The sequence below is a fragment of the Lontra canadensis genome, unplaced genomic scaffold (assembly GCF_010015895.1).
Source record: "Lontra canadensis isolate GAN:19392208 unplaced genomic scaffold, GSC_riverotter_1.0 scaffold57, whole genome shotgun sequence".
Classification (NCBI taxonomy): domain Eukaryota; kingdom Metazoa; phylum Chordata; class Mammalia; order Carnivora; family Mustelidae; genus Lontra; species Lontra canadensis.
In genome coordinates, this window is record NW_022631051.1 from 1,961,489 (window position 1) to 1,973,092 (window position 11,604).

Consider the following 11,604-nt stretch of genomic DNA (forward strand, 5'->3'; position numbering starts at 1 on the left):
GTAAACCACAAATAAGTTTCTTCTCATGCAAAATAAGACAGATGATAGATATTTACACAATACAAATTAAGTGCTGAAAATGAAGCTTTCCTTTGTGGAGGTGGCACCATGACTATGTGGTTTCAGTGAGGGTCCACACCACAGGTTTAACTTGCAACTCTGTAGAACCAAGTTGAAGAGAGAATAGAAAATGTGCTTTGGTAGAAACCTGGATATGTGAGAGGTTGCTATGAAAAAAATGAAAACAGGAATGATAGAAGTATATTTTCTTTTATATACAAAACTGAAGTCCCAAAAAATGGTTTGTTGAAGTAGCTATCAACAAGATGTGAAATCATTTTTCCTTTGCTTTGGTTAAAACAGCCAAGGAACGCCAATCAGTTCCCCTTCCACTAACAGCATATAAACACAGTGACAGGACTACTTTTAGAACAGAATAAACAACTTAAAGAAAGGAAATTAAATTAATTTTAAACTAAAGTAAACATTTTACCAATAAATAAGTCTCTTTAAAAGGTAGCATCTTCATCCTACAATCTTGGGCATAACATATACATCAATTTAAAAAATAAAATTTCTCCCACAATAGTAATTACAGGTGTTAATGCAACAAGCTATGAAATGAAATTATTTTAATGCAACTTGAAAAAAAAATCCTAGGATCAAAAATAAAATTTTTTTAAAATGACACTTTTCTAAAATTGTACATTCTAAAATAATCGACTAATACTTTGTTACAGAAAGTAATTAAAACTATTTTGGTATTTCAATATATTCCTAAAGAAATGGTTAAAAAAAGTTTCATACACCAAAACTGGAACAGTGTTTATAATTCTGTTTATGGCTATGAAATGGCAATCAAATTCTACTTAAAACTGTAACCACCAATGATGAAATATACTTCAAAAAAATAAACATTTGGTCTTACAATCTTTAATATTGGTTAGAAAACAGACTGATGTTTGCTGCTCATGGAAGTTATTTTAATCCAATGTGCAAAAAAAAAAAAAGTGCAGCTGTCTACTTTTACTTGAAATACATAAGACCAACACTTCTACACTATTTACACACTTAAAAAGATTTTCAATTTATTAATTTAAGTAACGCTATTACATCTCCTTTATGGATAAATCACGTGCTGCAGAGAGCCCAAAAGCTTGATGACATTCTCTTAAGTGACACAAATGTATCTGAAGAAGCATACCTGTTCTTGTCCTAATTTTGATCCTAAATAAAAACCCAATTTCAAAATCAATTAAGAATCATTTTGATCTAGAAAAATCTTCCAATTTTTGCAAACGTGAAAACCTCGTCCCTGAGAGCCAGGATCCTATTCCCCCTTTGCTATCCCTCTAACAACTGGTCTACCCCAAAACCCCATCTGTTGCAAGGTGGCAATGCCCCAAAAAAGAGGAACAAAAAGAACTCAGCCCCCAGACCACCGTCATGCCTGTGGGTTTACTCAGCCTTTGTTCGGGACTTGTGACTCCACTTTTTGGGGTCGGTGTGGATCATCAAAATGAAGAAACGCTTTAGCAAAGCAACCATTATTTGTCCACAAAAACAGTGAAAAACAGTGATATAAAATTAACAAACCAAATATAAATCTAATACCGTTCTGCAATTCTGGAACTTGTTTTCATATCTGCGCAGTGTTCTTGGTCAGCCACCCACCAGTATTTTTTGCATCTACATGACGTACTTTTATCAAGTTACTAAAAATGCTGTTTTGCCCGTAAGTCCCACAGAATCGTGATGATTAGGAAATCAATGCACTCAATTATCACTCTGTGCAGTACACTTGCCAGTCAGCAAGTGCAGAGAGGAATTAAAAAAACGGAAGAAAAGTCTCTCACTTCTGAACTGGACACAGGAGTTCTCAAATTAAAATCATAAAAAAGAGGGGGAGGGGAGGGCTTACTGGCAACATTACTAGTAGACACCAGACAGGACAGTGAGACTGTTTGGTGAGAACCAAGGAACACCATTTCCTTGCAAAGTTTTCAAAATACCTAACCAAGCACTGCCTTACGTCCAGTGCGTACAATGCTCCGTTAAGTTTCCACAGCAATACAGTGACTGGCGTTCATGTGTTACCAACAATGCAGTCTCAGTCTCCGGGGCTCAGGCAAAGTGGTCCTGTCCCAGCACCTCTAGCTACAGGCGATGGTTTCCAACTGCTGCTCCGCTTCGGCGGCCATGGCGGCCGCCTGCAACTGTTCTGTCTCGCTCTGGATGGCACTGGGGGTGACCTGCTTCCTCTCACTGTGCATATTGTTCTCGTGCCTTTTCAGATCGGACGCCTTAGCAAACGCCTTGGTGCAAGAGCCACAGACAAAAGGCTTTTCCCCTCTGTGTCTTCGTTCATGATCTTTGAGGTGGGACTTGTGTTTGAAGGCTTTGTCACACATGTGGCACGCAAACGGTCTCTCGTTACTGTGCACTCTCTCGTGCTTTTTCAAGTCCGGGGCGCGGATAAAGGATTTTCCACACACCTCACAGCTGTAGGGCTTATAGCCTGTGTGGATTTTTAGGTGTTCTTTCAGGTGGGCCTGTGTGGTAAAACCTTTCGTACACATTTCACAAACGAACGGCCTGTCGGCCGTGTGCAGTTTCTCATGCTTCCTCAGCCTGCCTTCGTCGGAGAACGTCTTCCCGCACGCCTGGCAGGCGATCTGCTCCCGATGGTGGCCATAAAGTAAGTACTCGAACTTCATGTCACTGGCCGCTGTCGTCCAGCCTGGTGTCTGTTCGTCCTTCACTTCACTCATTCCATCATTAAATGTTAAGGCTTGAGGGGTCTGGGACCCCAAATCTTTCGACTCTGGGGTCTCCATGGATTCTACTTCCTGGCCGTAGCAATTGACCTTCCGAACTTCCTCACTCCCCAGCTCTTTCAGGATCGCCTCCTGAACCCTGAGCGTCGTTGTAGGCGACTTGCCGTCCTCCTGACTCGGGGGGGTGCCTTCTACCGTGTCATCAGAGGGACTGTCATCCTGGTCTCCAATTTCTTCCACATCATCATCCTGAGTGTCAGCAGCATCTCCAATGGGCCGATTTATTTTGAGGCAATACTTACTTTTAGATTGGCCGTTATTCTCGTCGGGACTAGATACATCACGCTTCTGAGAACAGAGTTTATCTAAAAATCGGATCCCGAGGATCTGACCTGATGACATCATTAAGTTAACATCTTCTTTTTTCACAGAAATCTTTGCTGTGTACATGTAGTTCAGGACCTCTTCAAATATATCAGAACGAAGAAAATCTATTTCTATTACTGAAGAGCTATCAACCTCAAGCTTCTTGAAAAGCTTTTTAAAGTAGGTGCTGCAGGCAGCAAGAACACACCTGTGTGCTCTGAATTTCACATCTTCAACCACAATGGCAATATCACAGAATTCTCCTTCCAGGCGTTGTTCATTTAGTGTTTTCAGAAACAGAGTTTTATGATCATCGTCATTATATTTAATGGTTTCAGACATACTGATGAAAAACTCCTACAAAAAATTTTTAAAAAGAGAGTTTGGTAATTATGAACCAGTACTTTTCCATACACAAAACACAGGCAGACTTTCATTTCCTAATCAATTTTCAGTACCTAACAATTTCAGAAAATCAATGTTAGAGGTGGCTCCAGAAGAGGAGTTCAAAACACTGATCCCAGCTTAGGGACTTCCATCTCGTTATTTCTATTATCTCCGGTTTATAAAGTATTTGCTTAGTAATAATAACAGCAACTTTTACTGGGCACAGAATACACGCCAGGCACTGTCCCATGTGCTTTGCATGTCTTCACAAATGTACTGATCAAATAACCTTAGACGTAGGCATTCCTAGCCCCCTTTTTTAGATGAGTTTAGGAACCTGCCCAATATTCTAGTCATTTACTGGAGAGCTGGGACTCAAATCCAGGCAACCTAACGCTATAACCTGTGCTTCCTGACAACTAGAGGTAATAACAACAAATAACTTCAAGGCTTAAGAAAGAGGTCCAAGGCAAGGAGGCTCTATTCCTGTTGTGTATAGAGGAAGAGGAGTTTTGGTGAAATAACTAATAATAGTGCTCATTTTCTACTTCCTTGACAGAAGAGACAAATCACTGTTGCAGAACCAAAAAGGGAGATCACTGCCAAAACATTCCACTTAGCGTTGTCTTCTGCTTTTTTCCTCACCAGCTTTGGGCCACTTGAATGAGGGTTAAGTTTAATATGATGGCATTTGGGAAAACAGTGACAAGCGCCTTCATTCCATCTGGATGCCAATCTATCTGCCATCCAGATGAAAGTGTCATCAAGACTGGATGTACATGACAAGTGCTCTGAGTATTTCATAAGCAAAAGACATTCTGAACTGGCATGAAAGACATCTGGGACAAAAGACCCTGCTAAAGAATTACCTTTTTAAGATAATTTGTTCTGTGTATTTTCTTTTTGAAACATTGTTTTCCTTTTATTTCACAAAGCATTCCCCCCAAAGAAACAGAATACTAATGCATAATTTATACACACACACACAAACACACACACACACACACATTTCCAAGATTTAATACCCAAAGTTATAGTTACCATGAACAACTCAGGCTATTATCTTAATGCTTTAAACACCAAATTCTTCAGATCAGAATAACTCTGATCTGGGGCACGCCAGTCCTACAAGAGAAAAGGACAAACAAGAATAAGGTAGAATCTTCCTCAATCCCAAATTCTAAACAAGAATGTTTTCAAGAATTGATTTTAAAAAATAAAACTTTCCTTTCTTGTCCTGCCACTTGCACATGTACCCATTTTCAGGTTGGGAACAGAGAGGAGGGTGACTGGCAGCATCAGGTCCAGCTCTGAACAGATATGAATGAGAACAGATAAAGGCTGTGGCACTTGGAGCATGCAGGGGACTGTACACTGGGATTGAAGGAACGTGTTGGAGAACCACTAAGGAAGTTCTCATAAACAGAGGCCATGCCCACATTTGCACAAATATTGATAGCTACATAGATACAGAAAAAGCCAGTAAGTCTCCCCTAACCCCACCATATCCTGCTGGGTATGTAGCCCTCCATATTTTATCTCTAGGCTCATATACAGTGTACATTTTTAAATGAAGTTATAGAAGTGTACATCCCCAACAGTTAACACTGGAGAAGGAACAGTAGCTGCTTTCTTCTTTCTGTGCTTCTGTGTGCATAGTACATATCACGTAGGCTACACTAGTCTTTATGGTTTTATTTGAGAAATCCAGGTGTGTTCACCTCAATCTCCACAGGGAGGCTCAAAGAATACTCCCTTTGGGGGAGTTTCAACTCTTACCAGAAGGACTCCAACCTGCAGCCCAATATCCTGAAAAAAACACGTTTCCTCCACTGGACAGTGACCACACAAACTGGTGTGGTGGGACCAAGAGACCAAGCTGCAATATTCTTACACAAAAATTGTGGTGCAAGACCTGAACTTCAAGACCAACACTCTAAAAACCCTCAAAAGTTCCCTCTACAGGAAAACACACCGATAAGATGCCTGCAGTAGCAGGGAGTTTGCACAGTGAGATCTGGGCAACATTACTTCTGAGGACTCTTGCCTGTCCCCTAGATGCGCCTCAACCTGCAGTCATCTCCAAAGGAAGGCAGCCACGCAAAACCTTCCTACCTAATTACTTCCTCTCTTCCCACTATTATAATTCTGCCTAGGGCTTGCGGGATAAAAGTGCATGGGACTAGGGAGAGGAGTGGCCCTGCAGAACCCATGACAACATACCACTGTGGGTGGTTTTTCTTTGGGGGGGGGGGAACCAGTGTGATATTTGGCCCCCACTCTCAAGATCGCCGAGGACCACTTCTTTCTACTGAGATGTTCCAGTTACTAAGTTCAGGTGAGTTAAACTGGAAGCTAGCCCTTGCGAGTATCTGTGTCCGAGTATCTGTGTCCGCGGAGGTAAAGATGTAGCCCCAACTACACCTCCATAACAAAGCTGCTCCTTGATTGCGGTTCTCCAAACCGCTGGCGCGCTCGGCCTCCGTTACGGAGCAGGGAGCGGGGGCTCTAGCAAAGTCAAACTTACATAAGCAGCGGCAGCCGCCTTCCCTACACCGGGGAAGCCGCGACAATGGCGGCCGCACGACTTCCCGGTTGAAAGCTCGCAACTTCGGGATGGGGAGGAAGCAGGGAACGAAACGCAAGACCCAAGAGGATTTGAGAGCCTCTCAGGCCTCGCTCCCGTTTCTTTCAGCCCGGGGTTGGGGGGGCGGATAAGGACGTTTGCATCCTTTCCTAAACAAAAGCTCCCAGCCTCGGAGCCCGGAGGTGCAAGGGCCACTTTCCCTTTCATTATCGGAGTCCAGCGCAGGCTGGGGGCCGCGGCTCCGAACCTAAGCGGGAGGGCCCGCGGCAGCGACGGAGGCGAGCGGGAGCGGGCGTGCGGCCGGGCTCCGCAGCCCCGCGCCGCGCCCCGCGAGCCCGGAGCTCGCGCCCCGCGCACTCCCCGGCCGGCTCGCGCCGGGCCCTCCCCCGCCCTCCCGCGGCCGGGGGCGGGGGCGGCGCGCGGCCGGCTCCCGAGCTCCGCGGGCGCACCCGGGAGTGCGAGCGCGGGGGTCCCGGCCGCCTCCTGGGCAGGCAGCTAGGGGCGGCGCGGAGGGACCCGCGGCTCGGAGGGGCGGCGCCCGGCGGGCCGCGCTCTGCGCCGGGCTCGGGGCCGTCCCCACCCCCACCCCCACCGCGGTGCACTGCGGCGGTGCGAGCGGGAGCGGCCATGAACTCCGCCGCCGAGGCTCGGCGAGCGCGCGCGCGGGGCCGTCGCCGCCGCCGCCGCCCGGCCGCTGCCGGAGCCCGCTCGCCGGCCTGCGCGGCCCCTAGGGCGCCAGGTCCCCACGCCCGGCCCGGTCCCGTCCCCAGCCCGACCCCGTTCGCACCGCACCGCTGGCGGCCGCCCGCACATCCTGGAACTGGCTGGTGCCCCAGAGCTCGGCGAGAACGCGCGTCTTCCGGGCCGCTCCTTCGCGCCGGCGGCCGGCCGCCCCCGCGCCCCCGCGCCCGCCTCGCGGATAGCCCGGGCCCCTTCCGCACCCCCGGCCCGCGCTTACCTGCAGCCTGGCACAGCCACAGACACTCGCCGTGGGCTCCCCGCGCTCACTGCAAGCAGGCCGGGGACGGGTTGGACGCGGGGCGCGGGGGCACGGTGGGTGGCAGTGTATTTTGGAATTTTTTTTTTTTTTTGGAGTTTGGGGAGGGGGCGGGGTGGGAGGGAATCGTGCACGTCTCTGATGGTAGCAGCCCTCCTCCTGCACGAGCACAGAATGTCTAGCCGGCCGTGAACACCCCCACCGGCACCCCCCCTTCCCGTGCATGCGCGGTGCGGGCTGGGGGGAAGGCGCGCCGCCGGCTTGCGCAGGCACGGAACCTGACCGGGCCTCTAAATGAGCGAGCGAGGAAAGGGTTAATCCGGGACCTTGCGACGCTTTCCATGGAGTCTACGGGGCCGCCCCTGGAGGGCCCTGGCCTGCGCAGGCGCGCGCACGCGCGCGGTTTGGAGCGCGCGGAGCCCGCGCGCGGGAGAAGAGGTGGGCGGGACAGGGGCGGGGCCTCGTGAGCAGAGAAGCGTAAGCACGAGCGCCGCTCGCGGGCACCCGCCCAGTCTGGTGTTCCCGCCTCCCGCTCAGACTCCCGGGCTCCCGCCCGCGCCCGCCGCCGGCGCAGCGCCGGGGACTCGGGAGCGCGGCGCTCCCGTGCGTGTGCATGTTCGTGGGGCAGTGCCGCCTTCGGGCGCGCGCAAGGCGGGCTCTGCGGCTGCGGGGCTCGACCAAGCTAATGGGTGGAGGTTCCAGGTACCCTCGCCCTTCGCCCACACCAGGCAGACCCTTGGACACGCACAGCGGGCTTTGGGTCTTGGCTGGTGTTTCTGCTGCATTATATATTATTGGGAGAATGGTAGGCCATCAATAAACGTTTGCAAAGCAAATGAAAAAAGTGACTTATTTCATTTGGAACGTGAGGGGTGACCCCAGTCACCCAGAAGAAAGGGAACACCCCCTAAATTTCCGGACCCAGCCAAACCTGTGCCCATGGGTTTACCTGGACATTCTCAAGGGAAAGTCACGGAGACTGGAGGCCCTATCCTAGATCATCTGTGGCAGTAGTGAGGTTGGACGTGATTTCATCTGCAGCTCTCCCTCGGAGAACGCTGATAACAGCACTGTTCTTACATTCCTGTTCAGCAAAAGTAATGGTTCCGTTGATGTTCACAGCATATCGCGTTCCCTGTGATAGCGTGGCTGGGCTTGGGGCAGGCACCGGGACCAGCCAAACATAGCTGGAGGGCACTACTGCATCTTCTTAGACTTGCTTATGCTGCTTTAACAGCATTTCATAAAAACACATAATTTAACATGTAAAAATTAGAGTAGGACCTTCTTCTTGGACTTGTGTGATAATTCCATAGTAAAGATTTAAGAAATGATACTGTGATGGGCTGTATTCAGTTCTAAAGAAATTCCGTACAGTCTCAGTTGATTTTATATTAATTTCGACTTTAGTTTCAATGTTTTGAATGGTACTTTTACACACATCCTTTTCGGTGTTCCCAAGAGCATGGCGTTTAGTAGGTCTACTGAATGAAACAAAATAGACCAGTTCTAGGATCACACGTCCAATTCAGATATTAGGTACATTGTTTAGCTTCTCTAAACCTCAGCTTCTTATTCTCTGAAACGGAAAGCACCTCGAGCAGTTGTGTGGATTAAACGAAATAATGCTCTGGTCAGTGCTTAGCTCAAATATTAGCTCTATGATGTTAAATGATCAGCCCACTCTCAGTAGATGGTGGGTTTAAGTGGCAGGGGCAGGACAGGAATGGCCAAAGTTCACGCTCCTACATGATACCTGTGTAGCCTCATTCTCTCTAAGGCCATGGCTGGGCTCGTTGATTCTTGTTTACACAGCTTTTAAGATTGCATTTCCGTCCTGTTTGGTATTTAAAGGGAATAATAATAGTACCATAGCATAGGGTTAAGCTACCAAGCTATAAAACTGTCACTGCATTTAAATACCAGGGTGTGCACATGGCTAGCACTTAGTTTATGGTTCGTTGTCTGGTGCTGTCCCCCCTTCATCCATACCATGTAATTGCACAGGTTTATATACTCATTCTGCATATATTTATTATCTGCCTGCTAGGTAAAGAAAGGCTTTTGACATATGGTTGGCTAAAGGCTTCCCAAGATTTGACTAGTCTATGAAATTAAATAGTGCAGTAGAGCTCTCAAGCACTGGACTGCATTTCCCAAGTGACAGATTCCTGGCGTCTTGGCTTTTTCATCAATTAACCCTCTTTTCTCATTTGTTTTATGGGCTCTACCCATCTGTTCCTTGGGGGTCATGGGGATGAGTCTAAATTAAAGGGGCAACACCATGAGAAGGAGGAGGGAGGAGAGAAGAGACCATACAGGAAGGGCCTGACCCAGACCTGGCACTTTGGTCACCAGCCTCAACTCAGCACTGGGCAGCACTCATTAGTCCTCAGTAAATATTGATCACAGATTAAATGACAACCCAGAACTTGATACCCAGGGGAGTTATATGGGCACACTGTGGGATTGACGGCGGGTCAGGGCCTTCCTGTAATGCACAGACCTGAGGCCCTTGAAGGAAATTTTCTCTCTTTCCTACTAAGAATGCTGTCACTCTGTGTGGATTTCTCTGTCCAGCTACTCTGCTGGGAGCACCTAATTTCTCATGTGGGATGCCCACAGACTCCTCCGGCCTGGAACCTGCTTCTGAGGATTGTGAGGCCTGATGTGTGGGGTCTGTGGCATAGAATCCTGAGTGCCAAGGATTAGGGTGCTTATGAGCAGCCCCCAGGGATGTTTGGAAATGTGAAGTCATTTGGGGTTGTTAGAAACAACATGGTGTTGATTTCTTTATCACACTGACTGGGCCCTCTGACTGGTTTGGACCAGTGGGATGTGGGCAGACAAGAGGATGGGCAAGCTCTGGGTAGAGGCTTGGAGAAACATCCTGTATTCTGCTCTCTCTCCTGTGCTTGTGTGGTCCACATTGAGAGGACCAGGCCCACATTGCTCCTGCCTCCTCAACCCAGCCCTTCAATGACAAGCAGACCTGAGAGAATGAAACTGACCCAACCCCTGAGCCCAGGCAAGCTGAGATGAGTAACAGCTCATCCACAGGTGCACGAGTGAGAAATAAATGCTTGTTTTTATAAAACCCTGGGAGGTTGTGTTTCGTGATTTGTTATCACAGCAAGACCTGATAGGCCTGCACAAGGAAAAATGTCCCACCAGAAGCCAATAAGCAACTTCCCCTCCCTGCTCTTAAAACACTGGATACAGTAAATGAAGAAGAAATATATCTAGTCCCTAAAAACACAGAGGTGTGAACACACACTTTCAATAAATAATCACATAAATCATTATATAATTGCACATTATAATACATTTTTTTTTAAGATTTTATTTGTTTGACAGAGAGAGATCACAAGTAGGCAGAGAGGCAGGCAGAGAGAGAGAGGGAAGCAGGCTCCCTGCTGAGCAGAGAGCCCGATGTGGGGCTCGACCCCAGGACCCTGAGATCATGACCTGAGCCGAAGGCAGAGGCTTTAACCCACTGAGCCACCCAGGCGCCCCTATAATACATGTTTTAATACATCCATAAGGCGTGATGGAAAAGAGGAACCAAGTTTGATTGAAAAATCAATATGTGTCTCCAAAGATGTACATTTAAGACGTGAAGGATGAGGAAGACCTAGGAAAAGAGGAAAGAGAGCATTTCAGGCAAAGGGAGAACAGTATGAAGGAAAGGGTGGACGGAACTTGGTGTGCTTGAGGCTCTGCGGCAGGACAGAACACCGGAGCCCAGTGAGCAGGTCCCAGCACCTTCTGGGCCTTGGAGCTGTGGTGAGGGCTTTGGCTCTGACGCTAAGCACAGCGACAGTCATCAGAGGGGTTTTCTTTTAAACTCTCATTTACTTAGGTAATTCTCTTAGTCTCACAACTAGAATAAATTCAGCCCTTGGAATGCAGATATGGACTTTGAATTTCAAACACCTCCAATGGCAAGACCACTCAGGCAAAACTCTTGTCACAGGTCAGGTTGTGGGGAATGTTTTAAACACCATCAAGTGAAATACTATCCTTTACTATGTAGAAATAGAAGAAAAGTTAACAATTTACTCATGAGATTTACTTTTAAATAAAATACATTTATTAAAACACTATCATAAGTAGTGTAATTCCAATCAAACTTCCATTTGAGCTGCTGTATGCTTACAGTTTCTGAAAACAGTAAGTAGAAAAAAATTGCTAATTAACAACAATGAAAATAATATGCACTATCTGAAAACCAAATAAAAAGAAAACAAATTGCCCATAAGACTCACATGAGTAGAATATACATTTGTAAAACATCCCAGGAATGATATTCCCATGAAGTTTCATTGGAACTATTCTATTGTCACTTAAATAATAGCAGTAGAACCAAAAAATGAAAAGCTCAAACTTATTTTAGGAGAAAGAAAAAAATAATTACTGCTGTGTTTCTGGATTGTTTTAGTGGTCTTGCTAAGACGAAAAATACTGTAATTATATTACCTACAAATAGA

At 47.1% G+C, this 11,604-nt stretch overlaps 2 protein-coding genes across 9 annotated transcripts; one reads left to right on the plus strand and one right to left on the minus strand.

The window, feature by feature from the left end:
* Positions 1-251: 251 nt before the first annotated feature.
* On the minus strand, positions 252-7,189 carry ZBTB14 (zinc finger and BTB domain containing 14). Of its 8 annotated transcripts, XM_032875695.1 has the most exons (4): positions 7,076-7,189; positions 4,758-4,840; positions 4,572-4,655; positions 252-3,500 (listed from the first exon to the last, which is right to left on the minus strand). In XM_032875695.1, exons 3-4 carry the CDS (start codon positions 4,572-4,574, stop codon positions 2,154-2,156), a joined length of 1,350 nt encoding a protein of 449 aa, XP_032731586.1. In that variant the 5' UTR covers positions 4,575-4,655; positions 4,758-4,840; positions 7,076-7,189; the 3' UTR covers positions 252-2,153. The 8 variants fall into 8 exon arrangements, with proteins under 8 accessions (XP_032731586.1, XP_032731582.1, XP_032731587.1 ...); XM_032875691.1 differs by having other exon boundaries at positions 4,572-4,840; XM_032875696.1 differs by lacking the exon at positions 4,758-4,840 and having other exon boundaries at positions 7,076-7,186.
* Positions 6,103-9,878, plus strand: LOC116878308 (translation initiation factor IF-2-like). The gene is made up of 3 exons (XM_032875654.1): positions 6,103-6,124; positions 6,278-7,170; positions 9,660-9,878. The coding sequence occupies exons 1-3, from the start codon at positions 6,103-6,105 to the stop codon at positions 9,714-9,716; spliced, it is 972 nt and encodes a 323-aa protein (XP_032731545.1). The 3' UTR covers positions 9,717-9,878.
* The last annotated feature ends 1,726 nt before the right edge of the window (positions 9,879-11,604 follow it).

Excerpts from the sequence above, each read along its gene's own strand:
- LOC116878308 (XM_032875654.1), top strand. The coding sequence starts at position 6,103 with ATGGCGGCCGCACGACTTCCCG. Across the intron at positions 6,125-6,277 it reads GGCGGCCGCACGACTTCCCG|CTCCCAGCCTCGGAGCCCGG; the intron begins GTTGAAAGCTCG and ends CCTAAACAAAAG. Across the intron at positions 7,171-9,659 it reads ACGCGGGGCGCGGGGGCACG|GAATGCTGTCACTCTGTGTG; the intron begins GTGGGTGGCAGT and ends CTTTCCTACTAA.